Raw genomic sequence first — 21,138 nt, 5'->3', positions numbered from 1 at the left:
CGCCTATAAATTTTAATGATAAATTTTTACCTCCTTGGTGTGTTTTTTGCTCTCAGTTAGAATATAGGGTGGTTGCCAGCCCCCATGTAAACACTGCTCTTAAAAGGGTAAGGTCTATCCATTGGGCTCTTATATCCTTTGAGTTTAGAAGTCGATCAAAGCTGCACAAACAACGGAGTAGTTTGTGTGCGACGCTCACTTCACAGTTCGAGCCTCATGATGCTGCGTTCGCTAACAAACCAGATTGTCCAAAGTTCATAATGGAGGAAAAACATAAAAAAAAATACCAGCACAGGTTATATCTTCTGTTCAGAAAGAGGAGTCTGGTTTGTCAGTCAAGACTTCTGCTTCTTTTAATCAGTCCCTGGAAAGAAAGCTTTCTAAGTAACCATAAGCTTTTTTATTAGATATTGATTTGATAAACTATTTGGCAAAAACATGATTTGTTCTTTTCTTTCCTTAAATTGATTTCAAGCAGTAACTATATAGCTGCTGACGAGACGATGCTGTTTTTAGCGAAGCAAACGAGCAAAGGTATGCATCGAACATGTAGAGGTTCTGAGTTCAACTTTCCATTTCTGAGCTACAACAAATGCAGCGCGATGTCACACTGGGGGGCGAAGAAAAAGACGAGGAAGCCAAAGAATTCTAATCTGAGCTTCAGCTGTGACGTCCGAAGAGCATTTTTTTCAGTCCCATGAAGCCACACTGAAAGCTCCGAGATTGTTTTATGTCGGAATTTCTGAGCTGATAATCATTTCAGACACCCAGCTTGATGTCCTGAAATGAGCCGATCCACTGAGGTGCGTTTTTCTTTTTCACGGAGGCAGAGCAGATGGACGCTGAAGCCATTTTCGCCAGGAGCCGTTCATGTGATGTGTTGTAAAAATAGCTGTCCAACATCTGCTCCCTTATTATCCTTTTAAGTCATGATTCAATCAGCTATAAGTCATATTCATAGCAGGCATTTTTTGCTAAATCACATGGTCTGTTCCTTAAAGCACTGCCTTGTTCTCATCATCTCCTCATGTTTTCTCTTGCTTTTATTCGTGATGGGGGGGGGGGGGGGGGGGGGGGGGGGGGGGATTGTGTATTTTTGACAGGAAGCTGTGCAAAATCGTATCTTAAGTCTTTCAACACTCTGTTCAGTGCCTGGATTATTTTCACCAGGTTGTCGCCAATATTGTTGTTTGATGCTTTTATACAATACGTGTTCAGGTGCTTGACTACTTGTCCTTTCAGTTGTTCTTCCTCTAAATTGAGAACATTGTAAAAAAATGTTTGAAGATTTCATTTTGGAGGACAAATCCAACATAGTCGGTTTGTTATCCATCCACCAAAATATCCAATTTTTACTGTTTGACCCTGACTCGCCACACATGGCTTTAACACAGCTGTGTTAAATGCAGACTATACTGATGCTCACAGCAGGAAAAATGAATCGTAAATTGACCATGGCTGAATTCCACTTAGCGTCCTGGCGATAATGCCGGTGGCTTATTGTCACACTTTCCTGACTTAGTACACTTGAACAGCACAGAGTTAATGTTATTAGTAGCAGCTGTGCTTTTCCTTCTGTGACGAGTCAAAGTGAGAAAATACCTGCAGCTCGCTGAATGAGATGACTTAAGAGCACATCTACTGTGCACAGGCCAGCCGCTTGAAAATGCCAGAACGACTTACCGCTTTTCTTCCACAAACTTGAAGGTGAGTATGAATAAGTAAACGCAAATTTGTTCCGAATTTAAAGTCGGATGATGGAACTGGATTTTCTGAGTCACGACAGTCTGGCGAAGCTGCCTGGAGGGAATATGGAGCAACTTTGTACACTTGCCCAGCTTAGTTGTGTGTATTGGCAAACACACAATGCTACATATGGGCAGAGATGCTCTGGGGAGGATTTTTCTCACTTAGAGGCAGTTTCAACATGTAACTGTTTCTTCTTTTTTCTTTTTTTTTTAAACTGAGCTGTGGACTCTGAAGAGTCCATGCGAATAAAGCGGCAAATTACTTGAAATTACTTACTTGATTTCCTTTGTTGGAGCACCAAACTGTAATGTTGAACCATCAAAACTTATGAAAATACACTGAGACTCAGGAGGCAAAGAGGCCCTTCGAGGCACTCTCAATTAGACAACCGCTCAATGATTATTTGAAATGAGTTTAGATTGGCTCATAATTCAGAGACATGGAATTTACATGCTTTGAAGAGTAGACTGTAATATATTGGTGCAAAAAAACCTTTTAAGTAAAATGCTCTTGACAAAGCAAACGTTCAGAGTTAATGTGAAGCTTTATTCTACCAGACAATCTATCCTGAAGCTGTCAAACTGTATTTCTGCAGGTAGGAATGCTGTCAGCTTTAGTTTCCATCCCACATCGAGCATCCGCATCCAACTGTGCACACACTCGTCTCCCCTGAACGCTTACAGTCATCTCACAGTTATCGATACACGTCTTTTTAGTTTTATTTTAAGTTGTTGTCGGCCGTGGACGGTCAAATCCTTTTCCATTGAAATGGGTGCAGTTGAGGGTCTTTTCATCGCTTTGAATAGAAAATCTGACATGGAGTGAAGTGATGGGCAAGAGTCACACAAAACAAAAGCAGCAACTTTCAAAGGGGTGAAAAGCATAGGAACATTAAATGCTTCTCTCAGGTGTAGAAATTGCCTGCTAAACACTGTGGTTGTGACATCACATTGTCCTACAGCAGTAAAGCAAAACAATCGATAAGACATTTTAAGGAGGCTGAAGGTGAAACTGAACTATAGAACAAAAAAGGGAGTTGAACAATAGCTTTTTATTAAGCCAAGGTCAGCAGACTGCACATCAACTGAATGGGGCTAATTGCTCTGCCTACCTGTGTATAGATCCTGGCTTTAATGGTAACACAAGGCCAGAGGGATGAACGCCTCATTAATCTCTTCTCTTGCATAAAAGGTTAAGAAACGAGTGTGCCTTTTTTTTCTTTTTTTGAATGGGCAGGAGAAACTGAAAGGAAATTATATGCAAGTGTGTGTTGGTGGATGATTTTAACCTTGTTCCAGACCTCTGAATCACTGCCCATTGAGATGTCAAATACAAAATTCAGTAAAACAAAATGTAGTCTCGGAAGTGGAAAAGAGAAGAGAAGAAATAAAGGATCTATTTAGGGGGAAAAAACAAATGTCTGCTGAAAGAATTCAGCTTTCAGGAACAAGAATAACGTAATAAAACAGGATGTATTTTACTTGAGTGAAGCAAAATGATCTGCCGACAGAAAATAAACTTTCACTTGCCAGTTTTTCTTTAAACAAGTTCAATCTTTTTCTCTTCAGAAACCTCACAGATATCTTAATAAAAAGGATTATATTTAAGAGTTATTTTATTTTTAGTACTTTGTATTGATAGACATTATTCACTGACAGACGAGTATATGTTGGATTGATTTACTGCTTTTACAGAGTTTGCAGGACATCTTGTTTTTTAGATCAGACTACAGTGGGCAGACTCATCCTGCCTCCAAAATGACTGATTCCCATTCGGCTAAATTAAGAGTTCAAGTGTTAGCGTTCTGTTTTGAGCTGGGAGTGAATGCCGAGTTGGGTCGCAGTGATCCCAAGCTTTCTCGCATACAGTGTTGTGCTTTGTGAGGTCAACTATTATCTCTTAGGTCACATATCTTCAGAGCACCGTTAAAGTTTTGCAGAAACTAAATAAAGATGGTCGCAATTTAGCCATTTCAATTCCTTTTATCTGCAGTTCTTCTTCATCTACTTTGCTCACACTATCTGGTGATTCTCCAAATGTGAATGAGTCTTTGTTTTGCTGTGTTTCAGGTTCAAATATGTGCATCCAAGCTAACGTGTGTGAGAAATCTAAGCCTGAGCATGTTTCTTGTTGCTTTCAGGATGAGTGGGGCTCCAGTGACTCCTCCAGCAGAGGCAAAGCTCACAGTTCTGATGACAAAGCCCACAACGTGGAGACTCTGCCACCAGGTACGGACACTTCATCTCCCTACATCAGCTGATCTTGACAGAATCCACTTCATGCTGTGAAACTTCTCACCACCTCAACGTGGTTTTCCCGCTGTTGCTCCACCTCACCTGCATTTTCCTGCTATGGTTTAAATAGCACCGACTGTTCATATCAAGGCACTTAACTTAGAATAGTAGTACAACTGAACAACACAGCATCACTGTGGGCACGTTTTGGCTTTAAAACAGAAGAACCTAATAAGCTTTGAGAAGATGATTTGTTGAGTTTGCAAGAAAAAAGCTGGTGGTCAAAGTCTAATCTAAAACTATTAGTGACATAAGATTAACAGAAAAAAAAAAGGGCAGGTACAGTTTAAATCACAATAATAATCACCAAAAAAATTCCAATTTCTTTTATTCCACACGTTGTCCATCAATGTCACAACCAGATGCCCACATGAGCCACAGTACATCTCGTCTGCCAACACTTTGGCCCTTGTTCTCATCTTTATGCAGTTAACTGTACGGCTCCATCTGTGGTGGCAAAAGGTTTTATACAGCCCCCCCCCCTTTTTTTTTTTTTTTTTAATCCACATATGGAGTAGTCCTTAATCGCACACTGATGAGCACTTACAAAGTGGGATTCGTTCTCTTGCCCAAGGACACTTCAATATGTGAAGTTGGGAAGCCCGGGACCCCACTGCTAATCTTCAGATCGGCGGTCAGATCAGATCAGCTCTGCTATATTCCGCAAGAGCTTCCTCAAAGTTAATTTTGCACCCAGTTAGTTTTAGATTAAATCCTTTGGCTGTGAACTTGATTCAAAATGATTTTGAATTAAGTTCACTGTCCTGAATATGAAGTAATTCACTTTCATTTATGCTTATGTGCATTCAATTCAATTCAGTTCACTTTTATTTATATAGCACCAAATTACAACAAATGTCATCTCGAGGCACTTAAATAATATAGTCCAATTCAAGCCGATTGGAGTTCTAATTAATTAATTTAAAGAATAATCCAATTCATTCATATAGAGCGAATTCATGCATTTGCATGACGCTTTTATCCAAAGCAGTTTACACTCATATCCCAGGTAGGCAGGTAGCGTAAGGGGGTCTTGCCTAAGGACCCCTACTGGAGGTTCCACTCCTAAGCTTATCGTGTTTGAACGATCAAAAAGAGAAGACAATACATCGCAAACCAACTGTCTGCTACTAAGTTAAAGGCTGCATCCTGTAAGTTGTCCAAAATAATTCACAAACCCACAAAAACCCAACTATGCAGCAGCTCCACCCCGACTTTGACAAAATGTCAGGGTCCAACAGAGTATAATAAAGAAAGGCCGAGAGGAGCAGGAGCAGAATCAGGGCAGCGATTTGTCATTCAGCTCTCATTGTCAGTTAAGCAGCCTCTGCTTCTCCTTCACAGGCCTGTGACCTGTGGCCACACTTTTATCTGACCCAACTATGATAATGGAATCTTAGTCAAATGTTTAAGTGAGGGCAGTGTATCATTCACTGTAAAACACGCCTAAGAATGGGAGGTGGAGGAGACTGGAGGATTAAGAGGTGGAGAAAAAAAAAAACAGACGATGCCATGAAAGACGTTGGGGATGGAAAGTGATGGAATAACTGCTCAAGTTTTTAAAAAATACATGTTGCTGTTGTGACACCATTTAAAGCCTCAAAGAAGTGAAAAATAATACAGAGTTTTCTGTGTCTTATTATGTCTTCAGGCATTTTTGATCTGGCAGAGTTTAGTGCTGCATTGTAATCAATTGAATAATAAATCATTGTAATAAACTCATAGCTTATTTGTGTGTAGGATTAGATGAAAATAAAGCGGATGACCAGCGGTAACAAACAAAACATTAGCTCGTGTTGTTATTGAAGGAAAGGGAGCGGACAGGCGTATTCACTTTGTTGCCAGCCGCCTTTAACTTCTGCACAGTGGACCAGTTTAAAAGAACTGAACGGATATTTTTCATAGGTCTTCTGTTGCCTATTGCTACATCACATCTCATTGCTCTGAGTAGCGCAAGTCTGTGCTACGGTGTCCACGGACATTGTGGTCCAAGCGGGTCGATAACGCCCTTTAGAAACTTGAGATGTTACTTTTTCTGCATTGACATGTTTGTGTGGCAGTGCAGGGAAGTACGATTTTCAGAACTGTGAATGGAAAAAATGTCAAGTGTATGTACAGTTAGCATTTGTGTCCTCTGAGGTGGCAGCGGCGTCACGGCTCAGTAAAGATGGAGGAGAGAAATCCTGTGGACAAATTCTTCTAGCTTCTAGCTCGCTGCCTTATTTGGAAACCCAACGTTGTCGATGGAGTTCCAGAAAATGTTGGAACAAACAACAGCCAGTCGGTAGTGGTGGGTTGAAACAGCTGAGTGAGGTGAGCTGTTCAGACAGCTGTAAAAGCAACCAACAAGACCACACCTTTCACCAGCACAGAGCCACAGGGACTAAGACAGCAAACCCCAACTAGATGAGCATTTCTGCTATGCGGATCTCAGAGGATTGACAAAATGTCACACAAGTCAGAGCGAAGCTTTTCGGTTCATCACACAAATCAAACGGGATTATAGAAATAATGACTCCGATAAAGACTTTTAAAGATCCGAGGCTCATAGAAGTGAGTCTCAACATCAGTGTCACCACAGTAATTACTTGCTGGCATTAACATAGACATCAGCAAGGACATCACTCTCTGTCACGCTCAGCGGTGTCTCCAGTACGGTTTTATGGTCTCAAGCAGATCATCGCAAGCTTCTGCTAATTAACATGCCACACACAGTCACATAGTGCCTGGGAAGATGCGCACATACTTTCTCCTTGTCAGGCTCTGTTACTGTCTATCATGCATACACTCATCTATGCGGAGATACTGTAATCTCACACAACCATATGCTTAACACAAGTCATTAGCATAGCAGCTGCGCTCAGCTAATGAGTTGCATTATTGCTTGTGTGTGTCTGTGTCTCAGTGGTCGGTGATAAACTGTGAAATTAAATATGACAACTCTCTCTATTTAGGGCACTGTGTGCTCAGTATTCTGGTCAGACACCACCTGAGAACAGTGAAGGCTTGATGATGTGTGGTTTTTCAAAACAAATAGTATAATTTAAATCCTATTTTCCCAAGTTCTATTTAACGCTGCAGAAAATTGGTACATTTGTCAGATTTCTTATTCATTTCTGACTCACTGGCGTGCATTATAAGTGTTTTTGTGTGCGTTTGTGTGTTTTCTAGCTTTGCCAAAGTCGTCTCGCTCTGTCTCCTGAACCCTTTTCAGCATATTCCTGAAAATAAGCAGCATAAATTTCCTGTCAGCTTTCCTGAGTGCCATGTTGCTGCCTTGTCAAGCGGCAGCTTGAAGCAGGGAGATTTTATTCCTGTCACTCATGAAGGATTCTGGCATCTGGCTGGCTCCTGCATATATATTTGATATTCCCACCGATGTATAGTCGCATTCATTCCTGATTCTTTGGTGATGGTCTATGGTGGTGGCTTTTGTTTTGGGAACATGCTGTTTTAATTTAGCAATTGTTTACAGCCGAGTAGATATTTCCATTTAAAAAATTATTATTATCCATTATTTTCTTGTGTATTTTCTTCCCCTACAAGCAAGAGCTTATTTAAAATCCACAAACACATGCACACTCACAAAGAATAATGTGTCTCGATTTATTTCTATCTTGTCACTCTTCAGCTTGGAGGCTGAGGACGCAGTTACACTTTAGTTTATAAGAAAACCCGTGACTCTATCCCCTGTGGACTTAATATGTTTTTGTGTGTGTCCAGGTAAGGTGCGCTGGCAGGACTTCGACCAGGATCTGTATGTCGGAGCCACGGTGGTCCGTCCTGGTCAGGACCCGTATGCCAGGAACAAGTTCAACCAGGTGGAGAGCGACAAACTCCGAATGGACAGAGCCGTGCCCGATACGAGACACGATCAGTACGTACAGCCATTAAAAGGGAAAGCACAGGGCTGCCCCTCTTTTCCTATGTCACATGAGGGATTGTGTTTGCTCTTGCTGTCCTTTGTCGTCTGTCTATTTGACTAATTGGTACCAGACCGGATAAAATCTCCTGGGAACTCCCTTTATTGTGGCGTATCAGATGAAACCAGGAAGTAGCTGTTGAGCAGACGTGCTCTCCACTTTGTTCCCCAGATAAAACAACAACCCCCCTGTAATGGTTGCTGATTGTTTTGGTCGTTGCACGGATGAGACAAAAATAGCATGTGACGTATTATTAGCTGGAATCCTTTGAGGAAATGATGTCTTAGTAAGCTTTAATGTCTCGTCCTATTTTAACCCTCACATTAGCATTAATAAAACTGATTCATTCATCAGCTATCCGATCAGATATCACAGCTCCTGCTCTCAGCACATTCCTCACGTCTCTCGGCTCTGTTTACCTTGTGAATGCAAAAACACTTTCAATTGAATTATTTTGGACTGATACCAATGTTAAAGATTCAAATTTTCTGATAGCTGATTGGTTTGGACACATAAAAGTCACTCTAGCCTGATGTTGGCAAAAACATGTTGTTGTTACTCAATATATCACCAATTCCAAACACTTTGTCTACATTAATTATTTAGATTACAAAAATGGGGGAATAAAATGGTCTCTGATTTAAACTGCCAAAATGTTCCTTTAAGGCCTTTAACTAAATGCCAGCATTTAAACGTTTAAAGTGTTTGTTTTTTTTTCTTTGAATGGCATCCGTATGTTTCCTCATATTTGTAATGAACTCATATTGTGCTAATGCAGTATTTATGTTTTTTTTAAAACATTCCTCGGCCATTTTGATCTATCAGAAATGGGAAGCGGCTGAATGTGATGTGTGAGCCCCGGTCTGGGTGGGAGTGTATTGCTGTGGATCACTGTGCTGTGATGGATTCGTAGTGAGGGACTGTTGGGCTAACACAGTTGTTTAGTCAACAAAGATGAGTTGAAACAGAGTGAACCAGTTCTATGAATATTTCCATACACTGCTTATGATTACATCCCTTTACACGCTGACCTCATTCTCTTGTTTTTCAGAGGGAACAGTAACAACATTTACAGATCTATTCCCACTCTCGTTAAGCGTTAGCAGCTGTTAGGACTTATAAACAAACAAAATGAGTGTTGTAGATTAATTAACCTTAGAAATAGAGAAGTAAAACTGCTCCAATTATTCTCATCTTACTGGTGTGTGTCATTAAATTCAGCCAGCATTTTCATTCTAGTTGCATCTTTCAGGATCCACTCTGCGTTTTCAAAGGCTATTTTTATAAAGGCAGTCTTCTAGCCTCGCTGATATATTGACCTTACAGATAGTTGGAGCCATTAGTCCACTGAAAGGGCAAGGATGTGTTTCCTATTGATCTGGCACTGATGTGTCATTGCGCCGTGTGCATCAGTGCTGATTGTTGAGATTTTTCAGAAATAAAAAGCCTCCCTTTTTCTTTTTCCTTTTTTTTTCCGCCCATGCAGGCCAGGGACGCGATGCTTTCAACACAGGATCAAAAGAACTTTTAGGTTTTGCCAAAGGCTGTTATAAAATAGCTTTTATGTCACTATAAATGTACAAGAGGATGTCAATCCAAGTGTAATGTAGCTGCATCGGAAAAAGTTTGAAAGCCTTTGATGGCTTGAAGAGAGGGTCACATAATCTCCAAATTCACAATCACAGGTCTTTGTGGGTGTGCACTGGGTGCACTGGTGAGTGCTTTCCAAAAGTGGTCCAAGGAAAAGGAATTAGTTACAAGATTACGGGCACCAAAGGCTCATTATTATTGGGTAATGTGTGTGAAGGCTGGTCCGTGTGGACTTCTAGCAACACAGTAGCTGCAGAGTCGCTTCTGTAGCATATAATTCCCAAAAGCTTAATGTTTACGACAACATAAAGAGAGTGAGAACACAGTGAATTGAAGCTGGAACTGAACTTGACCACGGTGTAATCGAAGTGAGTGGTTTGGTCTGAGGAATCATGTGGACAACTGGGTGTGTATGTGCACTTGATTGTCTGGGGAAGAGATGGACCGGGTTTGAGAAATAGTCAAAACTTCTGAGGCAGTGCGACGCAATATTCAGCTAGAAAACCATAGATCCTGGTGTTCATTGACATGCACCACCTGCCGAAACATTGTTGCAGACCACATACACTGCTTCATAGCTGCATCATGTTCTGACGGCAGCGGCCTCTTTCAGCAGGGTAATAAAGGTGCAGTGTGGCAGAAATTGTAAGGAAATTGATTGTCCAGGGATCTCAATATGACTGAATATCTGTAGTGGCTGACCAGTGTGTATATGTTATATGCACAGAGTTCGACAGATTGGCTGTAGTGTTTTGGTCCCTGTGCGTCACCATGTGTCCCTCCTCCGCCTCCTCCTCCTCCTCTTCTTGTCTCGTTGCTCTTCTCTGTCTGTCGCGTCCTGTCACCAATGTTCCTCAATTTTAATCTGAGGGAGGATTTGCCTCTTTGAACAAGTATGAAGACACAAACACAGAACACAATCTCTTAGGATGTTGCTTCTTGGTCTCCAAAACCCACTGTCAATCCAAGCTTCAGCTTAAGTGTGTCTGTGTGTGTGTGTACCTCGTGTGTAAGTGTGTGCACAATCATATTCCATGTCTTCATGGATTCAGTATCTGTTTAGGGAACAGTTCCAGTTTGAGACTTGGCTCGCATATTCAGCAACATGCTTATGTGTGTAGGAGTTTGCGCACATGTGTGAGCGTTTAGACTCTTGTAATTTCATTATGTCTCTGTTTTCCATCTCTAATTTGTGTGGTTTTCTGTGTGTGTGTGTGTGTGTTTGTAGCTGCCGACACAAACAATGGAAGTCAGACCTGCCGGCCTCCAGTGTTGTCATCACCTTTCATAACGAAGCTCGCTCCGCTCTGCTGCGGACTGTGGTCAGGTAGGTGAATGGTGTGTGGACTTTTCTATTTTGACTTGTTGGCTGATATTCTTTTCGTATGCTTTTCATCATCACTGAAATTCCCTCTTTCCCTAGTGTCTTGAAGAAAAGTCCTCCTCACTTGGTCAAAGAGATAATTCTGGTTGACGACTACAGTGATAACTGTAGGTGATATATGCAAACACAGGAGAAAAAAATTAAACCTGGTAGCATCAGTGAGTAAAGCAAGTTAAATGCGTTGCTTTGTGTGTGTTCCAGCGGAGGATGGAGCACTGCTGGGGAAGATTGAGAAAGTGCGTGTCCTAAGAAACGACCGCAGAGAAGGTAGTGAGAAGAAAGTGTTTGTAGAAAAAAAAAAAAAGGTGTTTACTTCTGTTTTTAAATGAGTCTTTTTGTAACTTCACTCAGGACTGATGCGTTCGAGGGTCCGCGGAGCAGATGCTGCCACAGCGCCAGTCCTTACCTTCCTGGACTCTCACTGTGAATGTAATGATCACTGGCTGGAGCCGCTGCTGGAGAGGGTGGCTGAGGTACACACACTAACAGAACACAGACACACTTTCATCCTTTCATACCAGTTTGTAGTCATGTTTACACACACACCCATTTATTATACATTTATTACATATCCACCCATTCACAGTCATTAAAGCTGACTGATCATTTAATTGAGTTGTTGCAAGTCTTTTGTAAAATCAGCTATGGAAGGGAAGATACGTATTTCCATACCAATATAGACCATGTGTTCCACTGTCTGTACCCCATTCTTCTGTTAAGGTTTAATGCCAGCAACTGTTCTGAATCTTTGGGCATCACAGGGATGTACCCTGAATGCACCATGTTTCATGAGGCTACGGTGGGCTTTGGTGACGCAGATTTCATTCTTGGAGGCTCTCTGATACATGTGGATAACCATGTCCTAGCAATTTGTTCTGTCCACTCAATCTTTTGACTTTATTCCTTGTTGTCGCACACAGCCCGACTGTTTCTGTTGATGCTGATCTACAGGAACATGATCCTCCATGTAAACACTATAAAGGCCTATTTAAACTGTATATTTTAATGTGCACATAGATAACTGAGGGCACCTCAGCTCCGTATTCATTCCAATTATAGAGTGCACATGGAAGAGCCAGTTGTAATAGATCAGAATCTACAGAAAGAAGTTCGGTTGCAGTGTGCAAAACCAAGTAGACAAGTCAACAAAATGTCAGGAACCAATTTTAAACCAAATGTAAAAGGAGAACTCAATAACTGTATGCCACCTAATTGTGGCATAAAATAAACAACAAAAACAATTTAGTAGTTAATAGCAATTAATTAATTCAATTTTTTTTTATTAGCTTGATATCTGGTCAGGAAACGTGATGTAAAGCATCTTCGTTGTTTGGCCACCATTCCTCTCTAAAGACATGGGGATATGAACATGTTTTCATGTAAAAAAAGTACAGTACAATTCTCAGCTTATTTCAGCTAATAAAGTTGAACTTTTGTGGTTTAACCTTCTCCTCCTTCATCTTCTGAGGGTCTGCCCCCCTGTTTATGGTTTTAGACTTCTTATATATGAAAATCATAGAACAAGACACCCACCAAACTACAAAATGATTTAAGTGTTTCAAAATGAGCATCTCTCCCTTGAGTATATCAGTATTTTAAAATGATCTATATCCCAGTGCTCTGAAATTCCTAATGGGCTTAACTATCGTAATTGAATTATTCACTTGTGTACGGGATTTTTTCCCCCTCCCTCCTTCACACACAGGTTGGGGGTCGCTACGAGAAACTGCCCCTGGAGCTTGTTAACAGTGATGTGAAATACGAGAAGCACATGATGTGGCTTAAATACTTAAATGTTTGGACTCTGTCAGCATAAAAAAAAGCCAATTTTCACAGCTGCAGAGCTTCATGTTCCCATTTTCTGACCTGACATGGTCAGACCAGCAGATTTTGTCACGTGGGAAGATGATTTATATCTTTTGGGACCATCACAGTCAGGTTTCATTCTCATATTATTCATCAAAGTAAAATTGTATAGGTGTAAATCTGCCTTCATTACACATAAACAGCAGTCCAACGAGATTTGGAGCAAAGCGCTTTAGTAATGATTTGAAAATGAGCATCCAGATGGATTGTTATTTGAATCTTAAGTGGGACGCTGTCTGGAAAATTGAGGTTGTTCTTTAAATATTTATTTGATTTGACTGAAAAATGATCCGATTCTGCATTTGAGCCAGAGAATGTGGAGTTGTTGTGTTCCCAAGTTTTAAGAACTGCCAATTTTCAAACATTTTGCAGTCAGAGTAATCGACTGTTTTAGTTGCTTTTCTAAGTAATACATCAAAACCTCAGTCCAGCCCTTGTGGTTTTGAAACATTGTATGTCATATGAGAAGGTCTCAGGCCCAAATGAATAACTCACTCAGTACCTGGAGGCTTGTTTTTGTCATGCAAGCCTGATGAGCAATCCTTTGTCTGAACTGCTGTGTGTTGTAGTTCTGTGGGTTTCGGAGTCGCATCGCACCACAAACCAGTGTGGAAATGACCAAGCTGCCTCACGCTCCATTTTACTTTATAAACACAGGAATAAATTAGATTTAGAGCATTAACCAAACGTGAATCATTGGCAGTAACGGGAATCTTTACTCGGCTCTAAGGTTCCACAAGAGGCCGTATCTCTGCATCATTCTGCCCTTTTGTTTGATTTGTGGTGAATATTTGTCCATGAGCCAGATTTCCTGTTCCTGTAACTCTGTGTTTAACTGCAGCTGAAGAAAATACTTTTTTTTTTTCTGTCCATCCTTATCAGGATAAGACCAGAGTAGTATCTCCTATCATTGACGTAATCAACATGGACAACTTTCAGTATGTGGGAGCCTCGGCTGATCTGAAAGGAGGTAAAGTACACAAACAGAGAAGTACAGGCACTGTTGTACAGTCGGGAGTAGTTCAGTCATTAGAGCTTGGCAATGTGTGTGTGTGATTTTAGAAGATTTCCTGACACTTTCAGTTACATATGCTTTTATCTTACTAGCAACATTAATAACTGTTGTTTCTATATTGCTCAGAGCCCGCACTTCTGCCTTAGTTTAGCCGCTTACTGGATATAAACTCCACTCCCGACGCAACATGATGTTAACGCTGTTTGAATGTATGTTAGAGGGTAAATTATCTTTTCTCATGTACTGTTTGTCAGCTGTATAAACTTGTTGAGTGTGCTGTTGAAGGGCTCCATTAACACTGCAAATGTGCTGATGTTTCCAGCGAACTAATACAAACCAGACAAATCTAATTAGGAAAACCACATCGCTTCTAGGTCTCAGCAAATGATCATAATTGTGCTTTACTTTAAATGTGTTTCTGCTGGTAGGTTTCGACTGGAATTTGGTGTTTAAATGGGACTACATGACTCTGGAGCAGAGACGAGCCAGGCAAGGCAACCCCATCGCCCCCATCAAGTAAGACAAACACAGACGCAAACACTCTGAAACAAAGTCACTCTCACTATCACCACCTGAGTGTTCATCCATCTCTCTGCCCATCCAGGACTCCAATGATCGCAGGAGGTCTGTTTGTCATGGACAAGGATTATTTTGAGCTGCTGGGAAAATATGACATGATGATGGACGTATGGGGAGGAGAAAACCTGGGTGAGGGCTGCGAATTCTGTTGAATAACTTTGGACTGGTAATGACGGTCAATGAAGGTCTAAAGAATAGATTGGTTGATGAGAGACAGAAGCAACTATCAAATAAAAGTGAGTGTTTTTTCGAGTAGAAAGTCGACAACAGCAGCAGGTTGAGAAAATACACCCGCCATCAACGCACTTTGCTTTAAGGATTAGTTTTTTTTTTGGAAGCAAACATTTATTTTCTTTCAATTGTGTTCTTGTTAAGTATAAAGCTGCAGCTAGTTAGTGTATCTTAGCTAGCAGAAAGATTGAACCCTAGGGGTATACTAGAAAATAACAAGTTTATATTAAAGTGTTTTAACAAAACAGTCTTCATCAAGAGATTAGCATTTGGTTGAACAAGCTTTTTTTGTTCTTTTCTTTGTTTTTTAACAGTCAGGCAAGAGAGCCAGGCTGGTTGTTTCCTCCTGCTTCCAGTCTTAATGCTAAGCTAGGCTAACCAACTGGTTAGGTTGTAGCTTCATATTTGGCATACAGGTCACAGAGTTGTTTCAGTCTTTTCAATTCATCAGCATAAAGTAGACATATTTCTTTTTTAAATCTTGAACTGCTTCTTTCAGTCGTTGAAGGAGCACAATTGTAAATAATTTTTCTCATGAATTCTGTGTGTTTTGGCTGACACAACCACAAATTGTTCCTGTTTATGCAATCGCCACTCTCCTGTGGGATTTAGTACTGAAGTAGTACCGTGTGTGTCTCCCACTGTGTTAAGAGATCATCTGCGTTTCCATGCCAAGGGCATGATGAACAGAAAATCCTTCAGTAATTGTTATGTCTGGATGAAAGAGCCTTCCACAGTGTGATGAATGATAATGATTAGACTCAATGCTGAGTGAAAATAGCAGTAGTCTACACGATGGGGATCATTTACAAACAGTACAATGATATGTGTCCCTGTTGCCTTTGTCTGAATTCATCTGGGAAATTGCACAGCTGAACGAACGATTCACACTTCTCCCGAGGCGGTACAATTATTCAGAGCTGGATTGACAGTTCAGGCTCTGGTTTACTCATGTGTTCATTTAGATAACACTCATTCAAACCTACATAACATTAAAGTGAGACCCTGACGATGTCAACACATTACACATTAATGAGATGCCAAAGTTAGAACTAATTTTTACTATGTGTCTTTTAAAGTGCTTGTAGTAATTGGAAAACATGTTTGTGCGTCTTTAGAGATCTCATTTCGTGTGTGGCAGTGTGGCGGCAGTCTGGAGATCATCCCCTGCAGCAGAGTTGGTCACGTCTTCAGAAAGCAACACCCATATACCTTCCCTGGCGGCAGCGGGACTGTGTTTGCAAGGTAACGCACGTCGAGAAGGTTAAACACTCATACACCAACCATGCTCCAGCCATTATCAGTGTGTTTGAATTGTTATCGGGGCAGCTATGGCTCTAAAGGAAGAGAATGTCTTCCACAGAGCTGACATTTTCGAGCTCGTCACATCCACATATTAAAGTGGCCTTTACCAAGATACTTGGCCAGAAATGTTTCCAATGATTTGGCCTAAGCATTGCATGACATCAGTGTGGGATTGTTAGTGTGGATGGGTCCAGAAAATTCTACACTGCTGAAGTTCAAAATACATTCTTAATTTAGGAAACAGTCTCACCAAAAAGGTCCTTTTACGAGTCCCCTTGCACCTTTCACTTTTCAACATTTAGATCCACGTCAAATGACTCTGCGGAAAACACAGGTTTTAATCTACGCCAGTTCAGTTTGGCTGAAGTGGGATCATGGAAGTGGGTGTACATGCTGATTGAGGATTGAGTATGCTGTGGTGATGAAAACAGAAATGGGCACAGCTAAGATTTTTACAGAACGTATCGTCTCATATGGAGGTTCTGAAACCCATAGAAACAACTCACAGACAGTTTGACTGTTGTCTTGGAGATTAAAATATTCTAATTTCCACTTTCTCTGTGGTATTGAATAACATTTCAATTGAAAGCACAAGAATAGCATCCAAAATTAGCTTGTTGTAAGACTAAAGGTCAAGGAATTTTGAAGCCAATTAAGTCTTTCAAGGGTTCGGAGGAATGTTGGATCACTGACGATTCTTTGACAGCTTGGCAAAGTCTGTCCGCTGATGAAGCTCATGTGACATGATTGAAAGCCTCAGAAGAGCTCCTAAATGGAAACATGGTTACTCTTGAGTTAAGCACCATGATTTAATGACAGTGTATCTAATGTCAGAGTGCTCCTACTCAGGCAGGCAGCATACTGTACGTTTATTTCACGCACTACTCAACTTGCACTATTAAAACAATAGTTTGTAGTTTTTTAAGACTTTTCTGTAACCCGCTTTTACTTATTTTTATCTTCTCGTATTTATGTTTTTTCCTTGTCTATATATTCCCTATTTAAAACGTTTTCTTTAGTTTTTTGCGTGCAGGGAGCAAATTAAAATAGCTCAAAATTAAAAAGTCAAATTTCTTTGTGAGCACAAACTTAAAGATGATTCTGCTGTTTGCAATTAAATATCACCCTAAACTGTTTATATTTATTACATGCACTGTAGCTCTTTGCTTCAAGGGCAGTTGCGTGAGTTATTTTCTGTGACTGTGGTGTGTAAATGACACCAAACATACATAATTAACTGTTACTGAAGCACTGAGACTCAAACTGCCGTCGGATAATTTGACAAAAACATCAATTAAATACAGCAAAAACTCTCATTTTCTAGAAAGTCTGTTTTTGCCCTTTAAAGAGCCTATAAATGTGGTATGTGACATGTAACATAATCAGGGAACACAAGTAATGAGTAACATGATGCATGGATAGATATGGATCTGTCCTTTAAACAGTCTCCAAGCATGAGTGACCACCCTGGAAATGAGCCCAACAAACCATCATGGGCCTGATTAAGAACGTATGGGCAGATCAAAAACAGTTGACGGAGACTTTAAAAAGGCTGTGGCTTATTCTGCAAAAAGCAGAAGAAGGATTATAGAAAACAAACAGCAGGTTTTTAATGGCAAACGCAGGAGAAATTCACATGGCAGCTCCCGCAGCTGCACAGTATTGCTCATAAAGATGTTGAAATTAACCCCACAATACAGTGGAGATGCACTCATGCATTACATTGTCCTCACCAACAGCTTAAGATGGATGCAGCAGAGCTCTCTTCTATCACAGTGCACAGCGGTGTCATCTGGTTTGAGGTGTTTTCGGTTCCCTGTTTTACCCTCCAGTTTAGCAGAAGTCCCTGGCGGCGTCTCTGTCGCTGCTGCTGGTGACTCGGGGGAACTACAAGACAACATCTGTTTTGTTTGCCTGGATGACATCATAATTGTTCTTGAGGGAACAGCATTTTCAACACAGCCAAGTTACAATGGGCTTTTTTAGATGGGGCCACCTTCTAGTCAGATGATCAGGAATCACAATATCTGCAGAGAGTTACACATTGAAAAATAGTGAGTTTGAGTTTGGATTTCAGAGATTTTCTGTGCAGGTGGTTCTGGTCCTGTGAGTGAGGGCTGTTTGGAAATGTCTGGATATACGTTGGCAGAGGCCTCACTAAGACAGAAGTGCTCCTTTGAGTTTGAAACAAAGGGTGGGTTGTAAATATGATCAGAAGCACTGAAAACACACATCTGTAATAGAATGTGTCTGCATTTTTAAATAGGAGTGTCCCCTTTGTTTTTCTACTTAAGCTCAGTCACAGCTTCTTCATCGTTTAGGGCAGCTAGAAATGATCATTGCCATCCTCAATCAATCAGATTGGTTTCTTCTTTAGCAAATTAAACATGGCCTTGATGTTTTAGCAAGATTTTTAGCTTAAAAATTAACAAAAAAAGGGCAGACAGCATAAGTTTGGGTTGTATTAACGTGACCAACACAAAGAATCCCAACCTGTAAACCTTTTTTTGCAACCATAGATTGCATTTTTAGCTGCAGTGTGTACAAAGGCTTTAAAGTAAAACCAACCTGTCGAACTCTGCTCTTTCATGGCGGTGAGATGTCTGAGCTGGAGGGTGGTGTGTGCACTGTCTTTATCTGGCCATATACCTCAGCTCCAGTTTGGACATGACTGGTAATGTCTGGGTACATTTGCCATGCAACAGAGGTGAAGTCAGCCACATATTTCTCACTCTGTCTGGTTGTTCCTTTGTTCTTCTCACCCCTTTATCCCCCTGTCTCCATCCTTGCATTGTTCCTATTGCCACTCCTGTATGACATCCATCACACCTACCACTCACCTCCACTCATTATTCTTTCTCTCACACCTCTCTCAGGAACACGAGGAGAGCTGCAGAGGTGTGGATGGATGAATTCAAGAACTTCTACTACGCTGCTGTTCCTTCAGCGAGAAATGTCCCCTATGGAAAGTACGTCCCGTGAAGTATTGGCACCACAGGAAATGAAACAGAATAATGTTGCAATTAACTGTGTTGCCAACTAGCAGTATGTCGGCAACAAAGTCTGTCATTTCCCCTTTTGCATTAAAGTGACACGAGGTAGTTAATGGGGACTCAAAAAGAATAATGAAAAGTCTGTCTGTTGTGTACTGTTCAAAAGAGTGAATTATTTCTGAATGCCCTAAAGGGAGTAAACAATTATGACAACATGCTTTTTGCCAGAGGAGCACAAAGTGGGGATCAGACTCCTTGTAATGAGAAGATGGTTCCAAATGTAGGGTTGTTTTTGATCACCTCATCTGTAGCATCTACATCCCTCTTGATGTGGATGTGGCATTTGTTTTTTTGACCACACAGTGTCACATTCAAACAATCCAACTAGACCGTGACAAAATTGCTTATCATGTGGCCTTGTGGAAACACGCTTTGCTTATCAGCCCAAGTTGTTATTTTTTCCAAAGGTCATACTCTTAGACATGCCCTGGGCGTCCTCTGTCTGCCCTGACTTGTAATCAAACTTTAGAGTCGTACTGAAAACCACGGAATAAATAAGCTGTCTCCGTCTGTCCTTCAGTATCCAGAGTCGTTTGGAGATGAAGAAAAGATTAGGCTGTAAGCCGTTCAAATGGTATCTGGAGAACGTTTACCCTGAACTGAGGTAAGAAAAGATGCTCTTTGGCTAATGTATTACACATGGTATCCAGTAAAATATAATATCCTATAGTGAGAATAAATTAGTTACAGTTTGGCAGTTTTATTTATATAGCACCAAACCAATCCAATTAATTAAATTCCAAATGAGTGTAATTCATACAGAGCCAATTAAAAAAAAAAAGTTGACCTGCTAAGGAAAGCCAACAGATTGCATCAGAACTTCTCTTCAATCCAATCCATTTGGTACCACTGATTAAAGAAGCAGAAATATAACAAATAGTTCATCTACACTTTAACAACACTTTGCTTGTATGGTTATGTTCAGGGTCCCAGATCACCAGGACATCGCTTTTGGGGCGCTACAACAGGGAGGAAACTGCCTGGACACCCTGGGGCATTTTGCTGATGGAGTGGTAGGCGTCTACGAATGTCACAACGCAGGAGGAAACCAGGTAGTGTTACCAGAGCAACACACGGAGGTCAGCTCGTGTAGTTTTGCTGCAGAGACACCTGGGTGGCAGGTGGTGGTTCATGTGGAGAGAGCCCAGGGGGGGGGGGGGCACGTGAAAGGATTCTGCTGTTAAAGGTCAAATGTGGCGCATTAGTAAAACAAGCAATGAAAAACGGAGAAAAACTAATTTTCACACAACGGTCAGGCGATACACCTCAAGCCAGATATCCATTTTTATGTCAGTAAAAACACTTAACTTTGTATATGTGGCTCATTCCATTAATATGTAATATATAACATGGACAGGTCGTGAAAGTGAGCTTTGCAAACAGTGGCCCCCACAGGCCAAAGTGAAGATGATCTTTTTTTGTGAATTATCAACCAGCCTTTTGTCCAAGGGTTTAAAGCACCTATTCTTCAAGTCAGAATCAGTTTTTCATCTTCATGTAACCATGAAGATGCACAAAACCGTTCGGAGCAGCCATTTGATCTCCTCCATAATGGGATCTTATAGTTTCTACTAAAAAAAGACGATTGATTGATTGACAGCCAGTGAAAAGTCCTCTGCAGCACAGCTCATTATTTATAGAGTCAGTCTCACTATTTTAAGAGTTGAGCAAATCAAGTAATGAATCGCTGTGAAAATGCTCCTTTAAAAGTAAATCTGGAGTACGATTAAAAACCAACACTCCTCATCTAAATCAAACAGAAAGTCGAGTCGAGTCCAAAACTCGAAATATACAATTTATTGAAATGAAAAGAAAAAGTCATTCATACATTTTTTTTAAATGGAGCTAATGTGTTTATTGTGTTGAATAACTACGTACATGAATAACTATTACAGGGGCATGTTCTTAGAGCCCCATCTTTCTCTTCAGGCTCTGTTTCAGCCACCAGCTGCCACTGAAGATGTCACCTGAAACCTCAACATTACACGTAGCCTATATCTACATGTATTTTAGCATTGATATAAGAGGAATGAAAAGTTCTTGGTCTGCCTTGAATGTAACTTTTGCATATGGAGTTAAAGAGCAGTGGCTGCACATTCAGAGTAGTTCTCAGCTTTAGAGATGAAAGCTTCAGCATTAGATTTATCTG

The 21,138-nt window shown here is 40.7% G+C and overlaps 1 protein-coding gene across 1 annotated transcript in view; it reads left to right on the top strand.

Annotated features, from left to right (window-relative positions):
- Positions 1 to 21,138, top strand: part of galnt2 (UDP-N-acetyl-alpha-D-galactosamine:polypeptide N-acetylgalactosaminyltransferase 2) — a 45,889-nt gene that overhangs the window by 22,833 nt on the left and 1,918 nt on the right. The window contains exons 2-14 of the mRNA XM_072380361.1: positions 3,890 to 3,977; positions 7,767 to 7,920; positions 10,785 to 10,883; positions 10,980 to 11,047; positions 11,142 to 11,207; positions 11,292 to 11,413; positions 13,689 to 13,776; positions 14,250 to 14,337; positions 14,426 to 14,529; positions 15,750 to 15,876; positions 18,813 to 18,905; positions 19,510 to 19,593; positions 19,915 to 20,041. Of these exons, the coding sequence (XP_072236462.1) occupies positions 3,890 to 3,977; positions 7,767 to 7,920; positions 10,785 to 10,883; positions 10,980 to 11,047; positions 11,142 to 11,207; positions 11,292 to 11,413; positions 13,689 to 13,776; positions 14,250 to 14,337; positions 14,426 to 14,529; positions 15,750 to 15,876; positions 18,813 to 18,905; positions 19,510 to 19,593; positions 19,915 to 20,041 (1,308 nt within the window). The remainder of the gene's footprint in view (positions 1 to 3,889; positions 3,978 to 7,766; positions 7,921 to 10,784; positions 10,884 to 10,979; positions 11,048 to 11,141; positions 11,208 to 11,291; positions 11,414 to 13,688; positions 13,777 to 14,249; positions 14,338 to 14,425; positions 14,530 to 15,749; positions 15,877 to 18,812; positions 18,906 to 19,509; positions 19,594 to 19,914; positions 20,042 to 21,138) is intronic.

Source organism: Leuresthes tenuis, unplaced genomic scaffold (assembly GCF_036924035.1).
Source record: "Leuresthes tenuis unplaced genomic scaffold, fLeuTen1.0.hap1 SCAF_2, whole genome shotgun sequence".
In the NCBI taxonomy this organism is placed as follows: domain Eukaryota; kingdom Metazoa; phylum Chordata; class Actinopteri; order Atheriniformes; family Atherinopsidae; genus Leuresthes; species Leuresthes tenuis.
This window is presented reverse-complemented; position numbering and strand designations above follow the sequence as displayed.